General features: G+C 41.7%; 1 protein-coding gene across 2 annotated transcripts in view; it reads right to left on the bottom strand.

Moving 5' to 3' along the window:
* Positions 1-474: 474 nt before the first annotated feature.
* The window catches only part of XRCC5 (X-ray repair cross complementing 5), a 66,716-nt gene continuing 49,657 nt past the window's right edge, over positions 475-17,533 (bottom strand). The window contains exons 17-21 of one of the 2 annotated variants that reach the window (XM_024217943.3): positions 10,587-10,696; positions 9,970-10,066; positions 7,750-7,817; positions 1,615-1,686; positions 475-734 (exon numbers count right to left, since the gene is read on the bottom strand). In XM_024217943.3, the coding sequence (XP_024073711.2) occupies positions 720-734; positions 1,615-1,686; positions 7,750-7,817; positions 9,970-10,066; positions 10,587-10,696 (362 nt within the window). In that variant the 3' untranslated portion in view covers positions 475-719. Of the gene's footprint in view, positions 735-1,614; positions 1,687-7,564; positions 7,818-9,969; positions 10,067-10,586; positions 10,697-17,533 lie in introns of those variants that run through there. The other variant, XM_029910532.1, reaches the window with a different exon arrangement.

The following is a 17,533-nucleotide window of genomic DNA, read 5'->3' on the forward strand; positions in this document are numbered from 1 at the left end:
AAGATAACTTCTAAACAACACTGTTACTGTCTCGTGCTGGGAAAGAGGATCCAAACAAAAGAATAATCACTGATTTGGATATACTGTGACAAATCAACATGATGGAAATGTTTTGCTGTGTACTGTAGATTCAGTTTTATATTTTGAGTGAATACATTATGAATCCGTGGACTGGAAATTTTTTAAGTTACTCTTTTTAGCCCAAAATACCTACTTGTTTTCCCTTTCCTGATTTGACGGAGACCATGAAAAGTGATGTCTTTCTTCCTTTATAGTTAGGAAGCTACTGATTTACTCTTACTAAAAGTTTCTCTATATTATCTTGCGATCTCACGCTGACCTCCATACTTCATTCTCTCCAAACAATACACCAATGATGTAAGACACTAACACTGGCCCTCACTAAATTAGTGGTGTTCAGCTGGAATCTGAAATATCATAGCAACGTTACAATACTGAGTGTGAAACAACTTCTTTTTAGAAAAAAGATTTACTACAGAAAATGTACAGAAGATTGAAATAATCTACATTAAGTCTCGTACTAACTGCAGTTGATTCAGCTCTGAGGTTTATACCAAATAGAAGTGCCTTTGAAACCGCTGTTCTCTCTCAAGAAACTTCTACCAATAGAAGAATGGATGATCTATCTTCTCTTCAATGGCTATTTTATGCTCCCTGCCACAGAGTTCTTCAGAAGTCCTCATATATTGTCCAGCCACTTACATCATGTCCAGCTGCAAAAGAAAATGATAAATTTGGAATAAGAGGCACTGGCTTCAAGTTATCGCTCTCACTGGGTGGGTAGGGATGGCAATCAGAAAACGAAGTATGTATGTCCTAACGAACTTGGATACACACTTTATGACAAAATAGGAAAGGCCTGTGGAATACTTGTACTCTATATGTCTTCATGACTGAGCAGCGAATCAGCCAAAACTGTATTACCACAAAGTCACAAACGTAATTTTTAGATTTTTTAAGCTACCCGGCACAGCACAAATGAAGAAAGCTTCCAGCCATGAAAGTTCTAAGACTAGATGGACTAGTGGCTGAAGCCTTGCAGATATGTTTTATTTGTAATGACTCAGCATGAAAAAGAAAGAAAATAAAAGAGACTAAATTGTTTATACATAATAAACCCATTAAATGCTTGAATTTCCGCAAGCCTGTCTGTACTAGGTTAATTGAGCCGATTAAAATACGTTTTTCTTCATGGTTTTTATTTTTCAACCCACACAAAGAGCTGCTCTGCAGCTCAGGCTTTCCGAAGCGTTGTTACAAATTGTTATAATTTAATGTATCCAAAGAGTCGCCTAATTGGCGCTTTTTTAAAAAAAAACACTGGCAAGGAGAGGATTAATCTATGTAAACAGCGCAAAAGTGTAACAACACAACCCAGTGCCTGCCATTATGAAACTACGTGTCTGGTTACATTTACAATAGCAACTAAGTATTTCATGGGGGTTTCCTTTGTGCCTTAATTCCTTAGGTGCTTTCTAGGGCATAAGTCCATGGCAAGTCCTCGCCCCTGTTGCTTTTAAAAGCTTCTCCCTCTCACTGAAACAATCCAACTACTTTAATCATAAAGCCATATCATGTCTTCACGATACTTACCAAATCATCCACATCACCACCTTCCCCGGTCACTGACGGAGCTTCAGCTGGTTTTTCTTTGGGGGCAAAAAAAAAAAAAAAAAAAAAAAAAAAATCATTTGAGTGCTGGAGACAAAAGTCAGCCACTTTCCATTAAATGAATGGAAAGTATTTTGAGAGGTGTAAAAAAACAAAAGAAAACAAACAAAAAAACCACATGAGCTGAGAATTCCATATAGAAAGGCTCCAATAATTACAACTGAAGTTTTGTTCGCGTTTCCATCCTCATCACCAACCTGTAGCACTTTAAAGTCAAGTCTTAGAAAATGTCCTCAGAACTAAGGGTGAAGGATGCAGCTATACAGGGAGTTAAGATAATTTTATCACCAATAATGTTTGCAGCTATGAATGCTTAAAAACAGCCAAAAAAGGTACTTTTCCCCTTCATAATTTACACATATGCAAGTCTCCAGATTAGAAATTTTTGCTAAATAAAATCTAAGGACCAAATCCTGGTTCCACTAAACTCAATTAATGACCTGGATCCACAAAACCTCAAACGTGTAGGTGGTTAGATTGATATTCTTTTATCAAATAGATTTTTACATAATGAATGTGCAACTCATTGGATGCCCTCCACTTAGCGTAACATATCATAAAAAAGAGTAAAGATAACTAGCTCAGACACTATGATAATGAGGTCCATATATAGATAGCACCTAAAGTGTAACTATCTCTAAGTTATTTCTCTCTCTTACTATTTGTTCTATTACTTTATAAGGGCTAGAAGTTATAATAGCAATAACACAAAAACAGAACATGACTTATGTGAATTGTGCTCCACAGCCTTAAGAACTTACTATTAGTTAATATTATTTTAGCAATTATCCCAATGGAAAAAGTGGAAATCCCCTCCTTTCCCACAGCTGGGTCACTTAAAAGAAGACTGTATATAACACTTGAGAATATGTAGCTGGGAACTACCCTGCCCTAGATGAGAAAGTGGCAATGGGGATGGACTAAACCATCTAATATTACAGATCTTTTTCCAGCATTGTCTTCTGTAATTTAAGGGTGCTGCAGCAGTGGCTCTAGGTGAGAAGCAAAAGGAAAATCTTTGTCTGAAAGGAATTAAACTTAAAACAATAGGGTTGTAAATACCTGTTTGAATTTTTAACTGGTTTTCATTACACAAACACAGCTGGCTTCTGAAGCAGATCTCTGATTATCTGAGGACTTCAGATACTACAATAAGGGGGATCATGTAAGTAGGAAGGTGAGATAGATACAGCAGGGGATTAATGGTGCTAAATATCTCCATTCTCCCTTCATCTGCAGTATCAGATGTGTAAATAAAGGTAACAATAAATAGATACAAATCAGAGAGTTAAAGTAGGAGGAGGTGGTAGAATGCCCCTTTTTTATATGATCTGAGCATTATCCATCACTGTTAAGACAGCACTTGACACTTAAGCCTGGCCTACACTTAAAAGCTAGGTCGACATACCTACATAGAATCATAGAAAATTAGGGTTGGAGGAGACCTCAGGAGGCCATCTAGTCCAATCCCCTGTTCAAAGCAGGACCAACACCAACTAAATCATCCCAGCCAGGGCTTTGTCAAGCCAGACCTTAAAAACCTCTAAGGATGGAGATTCCACCACCTCCCTAGGTAACCCATTCCAGTGCTTCACCACCCTCCTAGTGAAATAGTGTTTCCTAATCTCCAACCTAGACCTCCCCCACTGCAACTTGAGACCATTGCTCCTTGTTCTGTCATCTGCCACCACTAAGAACAGCCGAGCTCCATCCTTTTTGGAACCCCCCTTTCAGGTAGTTGAAGGCTGCTATCAAATCTCCCTTCACTCTTCTCTTCTGCAGACTAAATAACCCCAGTTCCCTCAGCCTCTCCTCGTAAGTCATGTGCCCCATGTGGTTTTTTCACATCAATCAGGGATGTGAAAAAACCACATCCCTGACCAACAACTATGTTGACCTAACCCCAACAAGCTACCGTTGCACAGGGCAGTGGTGTTTCTACACCAACAGGTAAACCCCTTCCCTGCTGTGTCTACACTACAGGGTTCTGCTGGTGTAACTATGGCAACACAGCTATGACGATAAACTCTCCGCAGGGTAGACATACCTTCAGAAGAAACAAAAATGTTTTTTTTTTACAAAATGTTCCATCAATAACATAAATCACAGCTCTGGAAAGGGGAGGAAAAAGGCACTTCAGCAGTTACCCTGGCCTTCTAATATCTGCTGAACTCTGCTGCCATCCCAGGAGATAATCTAGTCCCCCATTCTCTGAACCCCCTAATTCTAAATCCCCAAGGAGAGTGGAAAAACACACACACCAGAGGCATATCTACTAGTCCCAATTTTTTTTTAGGTCTCTTCCTCTGACCCACTCTCCCAGCTTCAATGTATACAGAAAGTTAATTTAGAGGGAAAGCACCCCATATCACATCCACCAGAATAAGTAAGAAATTTGATGTCACTTTTTATCATTTTTGTATACAATATCCGCCTTACTTGTCTCACTATCCAAAGGTCAGATCTTCTTTACATTTGAATAGCAGATGCCGAGAACTGTATAGAAACTTTATTCTACATCCTAACACATTTAACATACACTACTCAACTTATCTTATTGCCTTTGTAATTGAGGCAACACAAAAAGGAAAAGGTTACAGAGCTGGAAGGACTGCACAGTGCCAATACACTATGCATTCATGCACCTTTTTCTACTGGTTTGAGTCTGGTAGTATAGAACACATATAATCAAACTAAAGTTAATAATACTGTCAGCTTTGAAAGGGTTTTTTCACCAGAGCAAATCCCATTTTACATAGTTAATTGACATCAGACAGGATCTGTGAAAATAAAACATTTGTTCAGAGTTCTCAGAATTAACATTTTACTCTAAATTAGGTATAAATAACACTTTACAATCTAAGGAAATCTGAGATGAAGATTTGCTTAGCAATAAACTGAAACTTTAAGTTTCCATCAAGTACTAAACATCTGCAATTGATTTTTTTCTGACAAGATCTGTTTTGCATTTATGCTGAAGCAAATTACATATAATAGTTGTGCTGAAATCCATTATCTTTCCCAACGCAACCAGAAAAAGCACTTGGCAAGTCTGATCTATTAACCCATCATCTCTGTGCTCTAAAAAGAATAACTTCCCATCTGCATCATTACAGGAAAGACTAGACAATGAGACCATTTTTCTCAATGAAGGAAAGTAAGGAAATACACTAGAGCAATATAGTTTATCTAAAAGAAAAAGAACCTCAAAGGTGCTGCCACTGTATTGAATAGCCTCCTACTCTAATTTTCTCCCTCATGCAGCATTCATATACAGCATGTGCCTTATATCTGATGCTGTACTAATGTATTCCGGGACTTCTGAAGCTACTCACATAGTACCGAGTACTCCCGAGCAGAGGTTTTTGTGTTCTTGCCTATAACAAGGCACTGCCTTGGTAGCATTCCTCTCAACCTTCAAACTTACCACTGCGAGACACAAGCAATCAAAATGTGTGGCAAATTACTGAAACATGGAACACCTGTATTTTGTTGCATGTTGTGACATAACCGACATTAGTGGATTTTAACTATAAAATCTATTTCAAAGGATATTTTCTCAGTGTGTGAATCTAATGAACTGTTTTTGCAATTTGTTAAAGGTGGGGATTTAAGGAAAAGGGCCTTGCATAGGATGCTTTGGATCTGAGGAACAATAAAATGTTGGGAATCAGGATTCTCCTCCTGGATTTGGGAAGGGCGTGTCGTCTAGTGATCAGTAGTGGTTACAGACAAAATAGCCAAGCAAATAGATTTGGCACATTCGTTCTGAAATAGAGAGTGGCTGAGACTTGGGTCTGCCATACTATAAAACTCTGTTCTTTGTTCTATTTCTAGCTATGCCAGAACTGTGCAACATCTCAGTTAACTTATCTTAAAAAATTAGGGGAAATTAATGATAGTTGCCTGCCTTCTATGGTAGGGATATGAGCAGGAGAGGCTCTATGTATTTTGCCGCCCCAAGCACGGCAGTCAGGCAGCCTTCGGCGACGCGCCTGCGGGAGGTCCACTGGTAATGCGGATTCGGCGGCATGCCTGTGGGAGGTCCGCCAGTCCCGCGCCTTCGGCGTACCCGCCGCCAATTTGCCGCCGAAACCGCGGGACCGGCGGACCTCCCGCAGGCATGCCACCGAAGGCAGCTTGACTGCCACCCTCACGGCGACCGGCAGGCCGCCCCCCGGGGCTTGCCGCCCCAGGCACGCGCTTGCTGCTTTGGTGCCTGGAGCCGCCCTTGGATATGAGGCTTATTAGAAAGGTTGAAATTCACCAATGAGTAGGAGAAGTGAGACCTGAACTCACGGTCTATTAGCCATAGTGCAATAGATTATTTTGATGGGGGAAGCCCTCTTTCTTGATCCTCCAGAATGTTGTTTCACTTAGTGGCGCAGTGAGACAAGGAGCCCAAATTGTTTGCAAGGCAGAATGTACTACAAAATGCAGTGTACCTGTGAGCTCTGACTGTAGGATAACGGTAAATTGCAATGCACCAAGTCAGCCAGATCTGAGTTTAGTCTACACAGGTTTCTTCCTAGTTTAGATGGGAAGCCATAAGCAAAGACCTATTACCAGGTTTTGCATCTGTGTTGCGTGTGAATGGATGTATGGTATTGTACAGCCATTGCAAGCTCAGTTTTTCAGGCAACGGTTGGTTTGTTGTGCTTTCTTTGTTAGCATAGAGAGGGCTTTAAGAACGGAAAGGTAACTTCATGTAGCATGTATTATGGACACTAGGGTTGGTTTTGTTCTAGACAATGAAGTTCCTTCGGAGTGAAATGTTTAAGTAACTAATAAAACTAATAATTAAATGCCACCTCTCTTGGTACATGCTGCTGGGAAGAGAAATATAATTTGCATAGTTATGTATGACCAGAAACAGGTCATGGACCCTTCCTGGCTGAACCAATTTCTTGACAGCTCCAACCATTCTAATCTGTACATGTGTTAGCTTCAGTGTATTGGATTTTCCTATTTCGTTATAGTACCACAGCATTTCATTGACCCCCTTTCTATCAACTTTTCTGTGTTTTTCCTCATGTTAAGTGAGATATGAACTTGCCAAGGTCACCTTAAGGTGCCATACGTCTCTGAAGCTGCTTCACGTGAAAAGGGACAACAGAGAACAGCCTCATATCTATTCGCTAGACATGAAGAATCTACACCAAGCCCTGCTGATTAATAGTGTGAGGCTTGAGCAGTTCCGAGCAGTTCTTTTTCAGCTGGAAAGATGCTTTCCAGCTGAAATGTTTAGGGATTTCAACAGTAGAATCTATACACAAAAGCCCTCTCCCTCTTAAGCTATCTTTAAAACATGGCTGCCAGCTGGGTATAAGGATTTAAGTTCATCTTCTTGAAGACAAATACAAAAATAGTTCTTGATTCAGCCACCACTGTATCTACTTTCCCTTCAATCTGCCTTTCTGCCGTCACTGGAACAGTCTGCCCTGTATGCCCCATTCTGTCCCTTATGCTAACTGCAGTGCTTTGCACCCTCATTGCTGCCAATATTGTTATGCATAAGGAATACCTTCAAACATTTAATAACTTTTGTTTCCAGTGCGCTATTGTGCAACGTTTACAAAAGGGGAAATTGAGGCACAAAGGTTGTGACTTGGTCAAGGCCACAGAAGTCAGTGCCAGAGCTGGGATTAGATCTCAGGAGTTCCTGATTTCCACACGCATGCTCTAATAACTAGATTACACTTCTCCCAGATCAAGGAGGACATCATTCTAATGAAGAGCAGGAGCCAACAGTGGTTCTGTGCATACTGACAGCCTGTTGCCACTCCACTAAACTGAGTTCCTGAAGTGGTTTGTCTGGAAAATATGTCTAGACAATAACATGCCCTGTCTGCAGGCAGTCTGAAACAATATGATATGGTGCGCATTAAGAGAGAAATGTCCCCAAGTTGAGGCCCCATAACTTCTATGGTCCAAGGACTCCATTCTCCATTCATTCAGGCCCTATTTCATTCACTTAAAGGTTCATCCATATAAAAAAATGTCTTCTCTGGAATAGCAAAGGCTTTATATAGATAAGTAAGAGTGTAAAAGCAATACCTTTTTGGCTTCGTCACTAGTCACTGAACTACCTTCTGCTTCATCTTTGGTGATCAAAGAAATTCCATCTGAGGAAAATCAAATTATATCAAAATATCATTATAAAGCTTTACCTGAAAGGGATCAGGGCAGAGGTACTGGGGTGTGTGGGGGGTGTAGGGCAGAAGGCTGGGTGTGTGTTGGGGTGTGGGGGGTTCAGGGCAGAGGGCTGGGAGGTGTGGGGGGTGCAGGGCAGAAGGCTGGGTGTGTGGGAGGGTTCAGGGCAGAGGGCTGGGGGGTGTGAGGGGTGCAGGGCAGAAGGCTGTGTGTGTGTGGGGGGTTCAGAACAGACGGCAGCGGATATGGGGGGTGCAGGGCAGAAGGCTGAGTGGGGGGGGGTTCAGGGCAGAGGGATGGGGCTGTGGGGGTGCAGGGCCGAGGGATGGGTATGTGTTGGGGTGGGGGTGCAGGGCAGAGGGGTGGGGGTGCAGGGCAGAGGGCTGGGGTGCTCGGCTCGTGGGAGTGCTCCCTTCATGGCAGGGGGCTGGAAGGGATATGCCCTGTTCCACCCCCTTCCCCCAGGCTCCGTCCCTACCTCTCTCTGCGTCCACTACGGAGCTGTGTGCACGCTGCCGCTCTTCCCCCGCCCCCTCGCTAGGGCCATCAGCTGATTGGCCAGGGACGGAGAGGAGGAGGGGCCGGAAAGCACAGCTGGGGGAAGAAGAGGGGGAGGGGGGAAGCTTGGCTGCTGCAGAACCAAGCTTCTGCCTCCTGCCCCCGCAGGGGACAGCAGTGGGTGGGGGGGCTGGGACCGCAGCAGGGAGCTGCGTGCCACTCAAAATCGGCTCGCGTGCCGTATTTGGCACGCGTGCCGTAGGTTGCCGACCCCTGCGGTAGACCCTCCAACTTCTAATCATCCAAGAGACGTTTACTTCTGCCACACAAACCAATGTTTAGACTGATTATGCATAAAACACTTTATCTTCCCCTAAGCAAAGTGAAACAGTCATTCCCTATATGCAAATCACTGATAGTGCAGCTTGTATTTATAAATTCTTCTTCCTCCTGAAATTGTTCATCTTGTTGGAAATTCTGGTTTGTACCATCTGTAAATTATTACAACAGAACATACCAGCATGACTTGGGTTGGTCCAAATCCCAGTATTTTCAAAGGTTTATTATGTGGCTAATTAAACTTCCTCAAGCCTGTTTCCTCCCCCACTCCCTCCCCAGTTTCAACTGGATATGATATTCTCCGTGTGATGTCCTAAGCTGTTGCTGTGCTCTATCCTAGCAATAGCTGGATTTCAGCAATGGGTGAAGTCGCCACTATATGTAGTTTGGAGTCCTTCTATCTGAAAGGTGCTATGCAAAAGCAAATTATATATTACCATATGTACAATGGAAAGAGGCAACTGTGCATTTAAAGTATATTTTCATAAGCACTCGTGCCAAGTAAAGGGAAGAATTTTTAGAGCATCAGGTTTTTCATGCTCATAAAAATCCTCACTTATTTGCCTACTGCTCCTAGTCCATCCAAGTCTTTTAGAAGTATGCTGCCTTCCTCCTCAGTTTAATCATCAGTGTGTCGTGTTACTACGTATTCCTTCCTGCAGGTCACTCTTACATCACTGAAATATGTCACTGATCACTGTGTGTGAGAGTCTTCTTTGCAGCTTCTGCCATCTGGAAGAGCCTTCCTCTCTCTCGCCAGTGCATCAGCTCTCCATTTATTTTAAAATGTATCTGAAATATTGTCTCTTCCTTGCCCTATACTGTTTAATTTCTCTCTCACTGTGCTATCAATTTACCATTGTAACTGTATTTAACTTGGTGTAGCATTTTGAAATACACCTCTACCCCAATATAACGTGACCCAATATAACACGAATTCGGATATAATGCGGTAAAGCAGCGCTCCTGGGTGGCAGGGCTGCACACTCGGGCAGATCAAACCAAGTTTGATATAACGCGGTTTCACCTATAACGCAGTAAGATTTTTTGGCTCCCGAGGACAGCGTTATATCGCGGTAGAGGTGTACTGTTTATATGAAACCAGGGCAAAACAAAGCTATATAGCAGTGAAAGACAAGTTTTACATGGCATGCCACAACTCTCTACACTAGAAATGCTGGTCTGCATTCATTTCCAGCTGCTAACATGTAGATTCCTCTCACACAATTTACCATTTGAAGAAAAATTGTGTGGGAGATGCAGAGGGAGAGTCAATTGTCGTCATACCTTGTATCAGAATCTCCCAGAAATCCGCTAAGGTTTGGTCTTCCACCTTTTCTTTTAGGGCCTGCAGGAAATCATTAAAGCACGGCACCTCTGACAGCTAGAAAAATGACAACAAAGATAAGACAGAAAAATAAAGTTAGCTTAATACCAAAGAGCTGTCATCTTAATGCATCATAAAAACATCTAACGTGGGGAACAAGAAAAAAGACATTCCAAACCACTGCACATTCACCTCGCTCCGCTAGAACCAGAGCTTCTAATGTGCAGGGCATCACAAAAGAGACTGCATTTCACAAAGCTGCACAGACCCTTTTGTGACTAGTTTTGTTTAAGAAGATATTTGGAGGATGGCATATTTCTCCTTTTCAACCACTAGGTCACAGGTATTGTCTTTTCGTATTAAGAAACCACAGCAGTATCTGGTCCTTAGTCTGTTGAGGCCAAAGGACCAAAACAACATTAAAATCTCTTTTAAATTTCCAATGTGGTATAATGGACTTAGATCTGTTGATCTTGTCCTGTTGCTAGCTTGTCATAATCACTGAAGGAACATAGTAGGTCTGCATATTATGCCCTGACATCTCACACAGAGTAGAGTTTTCACATATTATCATTACCTTAATGGCCTCCTCTCTGAAAACTCGAATACAGTCAATGCTCTTCATATAGTACTGTAAACCTTTAGTTTCCAAAAACTGTTCAATGCGGTTTACCAGCTGCTGGCTCACTGGAAGACAAAAAGAGGGAATGCATGCTTTCAGAAGGAAGAAAATCCTTCTCTTTAGCTGGCTGTACTTTCCTTGTTTCTCCTGCAGCCTGTTCTTCTGTAACTACAGCACATCTATTGGTAACAACAGTCAATCATGTCAATGTTGCATCAACCTGCTCATCTCACCCAATAATGAAGCCCCTACTCTAAGCTGCAGAAAATAATCTTCATTTAGTCTATACAATTTCTAACAAATCCCAACGTGGCTGAGGCAGGAGAATTTACAACTTGAGATCAAGAACACAAGCACTGACCCTGCTTGCTTGGTGGACAGTAGAATTGGAGCACCTACTATCAGAAAGTTGAGAGAGGCTGTTTTACTTCACTAAGTATAATGCCTAAACCATCTGTGAAAGACAGACATTTCAATGAAAATGTTAGGTTTTCAGTAAGTGGAATAATGTCATAGCTGCAGCAACAGAATAATCTCTAGTTGCTAGACTCTCACGTGTGGATGTTACTAGAGATACCTTATTACCAGGGCCTTCTGAATACATTTTAGCCCTCAGTACAATCATCTTAATCATTCTTCAAAGTGGAACATAGTGTAAACAATACCAGGGAAGATGTGTGTCTATATATCAACATTTACATAAATTGTGTGAGAGAGAAAGAGACAGAGGGAAGGAGACAGACAGACATGTAATGGTAAGAACTGGAATACCAATTGTATCCTCGCTGTTGAGTGACTCAGAAGACAGACAGTTGTAAAACACATTGGAAAATGTGAAAAGTAAAATGCCAAAAATAAAGACAATGGAAGTCCTGAGTATTCTCCCACATTTTGTTCTTTTACTTGCTTAATGGTTAGTGAAAAATATTTGCCCATCTTCATCTGCTGTGTACATACACCCCAAAGAGGTCATGGTGAGGATGCCTATTCATTACCTACAGACATGGGCAATGGGACATACCCAGGATAACACTGCCAGCTAAGCAGCAATTCTAGTAATCAGATGAAGGATTTCCCTTTGCGTAAGTTTAGAAAAGGCTCAGATCAAGGTACAGTTTTGCTCTTCTAGTTCTTCTCCATAGTTTATACTCATTTGGCAAACTTCTGCATTTTACTGTAATACTGTTAAATACATAAGATTCCCAGAGATGGATGAAGAGAAGTTATTCAGGTTTCAAATTCCGAAGCATTTCATATTTCATCTACAACACCAATGAAACTAAAATCCAAGTACAATATATAACAAGTCACAAAAAACATTCTACTTTGACTTACTTACTCAGCAATGTTGTATTTTAAGGCTTGTTTATCATAAGTGCTGTTCAGTCTGCTGAAGCATACATTATATGTACATACTTGCAAGTCCCAACCCACTGCAACTCAGGATACTAACTAAAGCAAATGATAATGCTTTTATAATTTCCATTAATAGCTAATAAAGACCATCATCACTAGAGTAGTCATTATAACATACAAATTCCATAACCAGTTACTCAAAAAGTCTGCTAGAACTGAGAACATAAAATATTTTAACAGGTGCTTTCAGGAAACCACAGTCCAAGCATACCATCAGGCTAAAAAAGAATTTAAGAAGTAAGTGTAAGTAACATGTCCTATTTATATATATATTTGTTAGAATAATCATATAGTAGTTGCTTCCCTTCTCTCCTCCCCCTTCATTCTGATTACTTGTCTATCTTTAGACTGTGAGCTCTTCAGGGCAGGCATCATGCCTTCTTTATTTGGACAGCACTCGGCACACCATGGGAACTACTGGACACACACAATAACCAATAAATTATTCTCTCTTGTTCCTTATGATGCATACCCCAGTCCCTCTGATGGCAAGACAGGATTTTCCCCTAACTCTCCTACATACAGTAGACATAAACTTGTTATGTGACAACACATGGTACTGATTTTCCATTGGATTATCTCATCAAAGCAGTGGACACCAACCCCAAGGTGTGCTGAGGTCAGCTAGAGCAGGGGTTCTCAACCTTTTTCTTTCTGAGCCGCCCGCCCGCCCCCCCTCCACCCGCCCCAACATGCTATTAAAAATTCCACAGCCCACCTGTGCCACCACAACTGTTTTTCTGCATAGCCAGTAGATTAAAAGCCGGGGCAGCAAGCAGGGCAACAGCATGGGGTCCGATGCCACAGGTAGCCCCATGAAGCTAAGCTGCTTCAGCTTCAAGCCTGGGCGGCGGCTCAGGCCCTGGCTTCAGCCCCGGGCAGCAGGGCTCAGGCTTCAGCTTTCTGCCATGGGCCCCAAAAGTCTAATGCCAGCCCTTCTCTCTGGTTTATAATGGCGGCCTCCTGAAACCTGCTCATTTCCCCCCAGGGGGCCCCGGGCCCCTGGTTGAGAACCACTGAGCTAGAGCACTGGGAAAAGCCAAGAAGGGTAGGACTGGTAACACGCTGGTAAGTTTGGAGTCAGAGAAATATAGAAGATTCCAGAACTGTTGAATCTGGATTCTACTCTTCTTTCACTCTTCTCCAGACTCTAAAGCATGTATACAACTAGCCACTGGTTCCATGTTCTGCAAAACACTCACCTGAACTTAGTGTAAAGGACAATAGCTATAATGACAACAGTTGTAAAATAAGAGGCACCCCACCCTCTCCCTGGTATCTGTTGAATCTATGATGTCCATAGAGGAGGAAATGTACGATGGTTCTGTACAATGCTTCACTGATGGCACAAAAAATTGAATTCAAATACATAAAAAGCTCACCCCTCCTCCACACAGGATGGTCACAACACTTTTATTTATTTATTTAACCAGTAACTAACAAACTAAATTGAACTCCACAAGTTAAGTCAGTCCATTTTTTCATGCTTAACGATTTTCTCATTAAATGTTCTAATTTCTTACAAATTGCACTAATAAAAGCAAGTCCTGCTGGGTTTTTTTCCCTCCTTTTAAATGCTGGCTTTTCATTGATGTGTTAAATTAAAACCCCAGGCCCTAAGAGAGTATAATACAAGTCTTTATTGTCAGAATGATTCCTGCACACTGCTAGGAATTATCAGACACTTGGTTTATTCTTTTACATTTTTTTCCCTTTAATTTCTGTAGCATTTGCAGGCATCAGAACATGGAGTTTTACATGCTAGAAACCTTGGACTGCTACTTCGTGAGATTTGTCCTAGGGGACTTAAAAAAAACCCCAAATTGTGTCATGATGCAACTTTATAATGTGAGGAAGGGGGCCGCACCATAATTTAAAGTGAGAGTCTTTTAATATCATGGATCAGAGGGGTAGCCGTGTTAGTCTGAAGAAGTGAGGTTCTTACCCACGAAAGCTTATGCTCCCAATACTTCTGTTAGTCTCAAAGGTGCCACAGGACCCTCTGTTGCTTTTTAATATCATGGGAAAGCCTGGTCAAAAACAAGTCTGTCCTCAGATAGCGGAGCAATGATTAATGAATGTTACATGCAAGGACACAAGTGTCCCACAGTCCCTGCTCTGGTTAGTCTATCTAGCGACTGATTTTAGGCTGCCATTAGATAGATAGAGTTGAATACAGTAACTAAGGACCGCACAAAGTCATTCACAGTGAATTCTGCTCTTTGACTCTGCTAGGTTTGACAGTTTAGCTTATTATTTCTTTCTTTTCCTTCTCCTCCCCACCAGCCATTTCTCTCTCTCTCTTGTTGTGATCCCAATGGCCTGTGATGGGATGTTGGATGGGGTGGGATCTGAATTACTACAGAGAATTCTTCCCTGGGTGTCTGGCTGGTGAGTCTTGCCCACATGCTGAGGGTTTAGCTGATCGCCATATTTGGGGTTGGGAAGGAATTTTCCTCCAGGGCAGATTGGCAGAGGCCCTGGGGGTTTTTTGCCTTCTGCTGCATCGTGGGGCACAGGTCACTTGCTGGAGGATTCTCTGCACCTTGAAGTCTTTAAACCATGATTTGAGGACTTCAATAGCTCAGACATAGGTTAGGTTTATTACAGGAGTGGGTGGGTGAGATTCTGTGGCCTGCGTTGTGCAGGAGGTCAGACTAGACGATCATAATGGTCCCTTCTGACCTTAAAGTCTATGACTCTACGATTACTTGGTTTTGGTTGTCATGGGAAGGTCTTTGTGCTTTTGCCAAACGGTGAGTTTTGCAACATGCTCTGATAAGAGTCAGGTGTCCCTTCAGTCTTATCTCCTGCTGTAGGTCGTTCCACAGATGGGGGCTCTTGGCTAAGAATACCTTACCTCTGGCCTCTCAAGCTTCATCCTGGACACAATTAGCTGAACTGTCCCAGAGAAGCATAGCTGTCTTGTATCAGAGGGGTAGCTGTGTTAGTCTGCATCTGAAGAAGTGAGGTTCTTACCCACGAAAGCTTATGCTCCCAATACTTCTGTTAGTCTTAAAGGTGCCACAGGACCTTCTGTTGCTTTTTATAGCTGTCTTGGTGTCTTTTGATTGGAGAGTTGGTCTCTGATGTACCATATAAGGGCCCCAAACCCGGAGGGCCTTTAAGAATGGACACCTTACCTTATCTGAACTGAGAAACTTTACCCAGTTCAGACGATTGGTGTGATACACTCTTCTGTAATTTTTCTATCTAAAGAGAAGGACTACTACATTTTGCAGGAGCTGGAAATCCTGTGTTACCCTGACCTGCAGTCCCAGTTGTCAGCATTTTCCCTCTCACCCCCAGGAAGTTTTGGTCTTCCCTACTTCTTTCCCATGTTACAGCTGATTGGGTTATATAATGAATTAAGTGATTATATGATGGGCAAACTACAGAATCAGATATTACAGAAGGAGAAGAGCAATTAATTTATCTAGTCCATCTCTCTGTTAATGCAGGAGACATTCTCTGGAGACTAGGGCTTCTACCTTTGGTGAAATATGCCAGATTGACTCCGCTGGAGACTGCTGTCCTCTTTTTATCCACTGCATAACAGCGCAAGCTTGCTCACACTGCCCTGACATGGAGGGGTTACCCCACTGCTGAAAGTGCAGGTCAATTTCTATATGTCTATTCAGTTCAGCCCTTGTCCTCCTTGCCAGTTGACTGGCATCAACTGAGACGGTTGTTTTGTGGTCCTAATACAGTTCTTAGGGGATAAGATTCCATATCAAAATACCTACCATCAGATGATAAAACTTATCAGGCACTATCACCTAGAGCTAGTTGGTCCACAGATGAAAGGCTCCCTTCCCTGTAACCAATCTCCTGAATCATCCAGTGCTCCAATCATAAAGATTTGTAAGAAATGGCAGTACTCAGAGTAAGAGCTCCTCAGTTACAGGAACTAGTAACAAATATTGAACTGTTACACCACGACGATCATCAGTTTGTAACTCAAGCACGTGAAGAATTAGATTATCATTGGAAAACTGTTCTACATTTCAGAGACTTCCGTCATCTTAAGGTCAAGTCTTTACCAGCTTAAAATTCTTCCTATCAGAGCATACTTGCTACACTATGGTTCTATGGGAGTGTCTGGAGTATTCCTCTAACACCTTTAGGTGTAAGAGGTGGCATTTAGTTTAGTAATGGTTCCACAAACTTGTCCTTCAAGGCATTCTCAATTCTTGTTTGTGGCTCTCCAAGTAGTTTCTTGCACAAGGCAACTACCATACCTGAGTAAAGTGTCACCTTAGCAGGCAAAATCAATCAAGCAGTAGCTACTTTGTTCCAAGATGATAAACATACATACAAGTTTAACTTCTAAAGTCCTCAAGCCAAGTAGTCAAGAAGTAAGAACTGCATTGCTTTAAAGACGCAGTAGTGAATAAACACTCATATATAATCTTGTATTGTGTTGTGTTTGGGCCAAAACACAATACAAGAAACAATGCTTGATTAGATACTGAGGAGAAATGGACTATATACAATGACAGATATAACTGGTAGCAGCTGAGTGACTGCTTTGGATGACCAATAATCTGCAGATAAGAGGCAGATTTACAGAGAACTTCCAAGCAATTTAATACACAAATCTTCTAATGGCTTAAGTATTTTCATCAAATCAGTCATAGATTTTGGTGTATCTGGCAGCAAAGTCCAAACTATCTCTGATATATGAAAGATACCTGGGGTAGTAAGCAAGCAGGTGAACTAAAATCAAATATATACCAACAAGAAATACTAGTGTCTTATAATAAAACGTAATAAGCTTTGCTGCACTTCTATATACAGAGATGCTTATCAAGAAAGTACCACCCCTGGTGTGAACATTTGCTAAATTTCCAAAGCAAATCTATCATCATAGCAATTCACTTACCAACATGAAACAATCTGATGTAAAACAACCTGGATATAATTTCTACTTATGAGGAGATTTGCAAAGCTATGGAAACACTATGAGTCTCCTAGGCCGGATAGGATACTTGCTGGGATCTACACATGTGGATGTGATGCACTGATTGACTCTCTAATGTCATTTCTCTGCAACGTCTGGGAGTAAGAAAAATTGACAACATTGCAACAAGCACAAAGACTCAAAGAGTGACAGTGGTATTACTAATTCTTTCTAGGCATTTCTATAGTGCTCTTCACCATAAATTCCACAGCTGTAATTGCAGCAACACCGCTTTACTAGGAGAATACTGAAAGTACTTCTAATCTAATCTGATTGCTGGACATCAGACACCACAGTGCCAGAATCAGCACTGTGTGTTTTGGCCACAATGCAGGCTGTCTGATAAGATTTTTGATGCGAACCAATTGCAAGGAAAATTCACAGAACAAAACAAAAGACCTATGCACATTCTTTTATCAATCTAACTCAAGTCTGTCAGCAACCCTAGTCTCTGGGGGCTTATAAGAAAATATGGCTGCCAGGATAAGATGTCCGCTATTATCCAACAATTGGAGAATAGACA

This window comes from Terrapene carolina, unplaced genomic scaffold (genome assembly GCF_002925995.2).
Source record: "Terrapene carolina triunguis isolate 2854851 unplaced genomic scaffold, T_m_triunguis-2.0 Scaffold62, whole genome shotgun sequence".
In the NCBI taxonomy this organism is placed as follows: domain Eukaryota; kingdom Metazoa; phylum Chordata; order Testudines; family Emydidae; genus Terrapene; species Terrapene triunguis.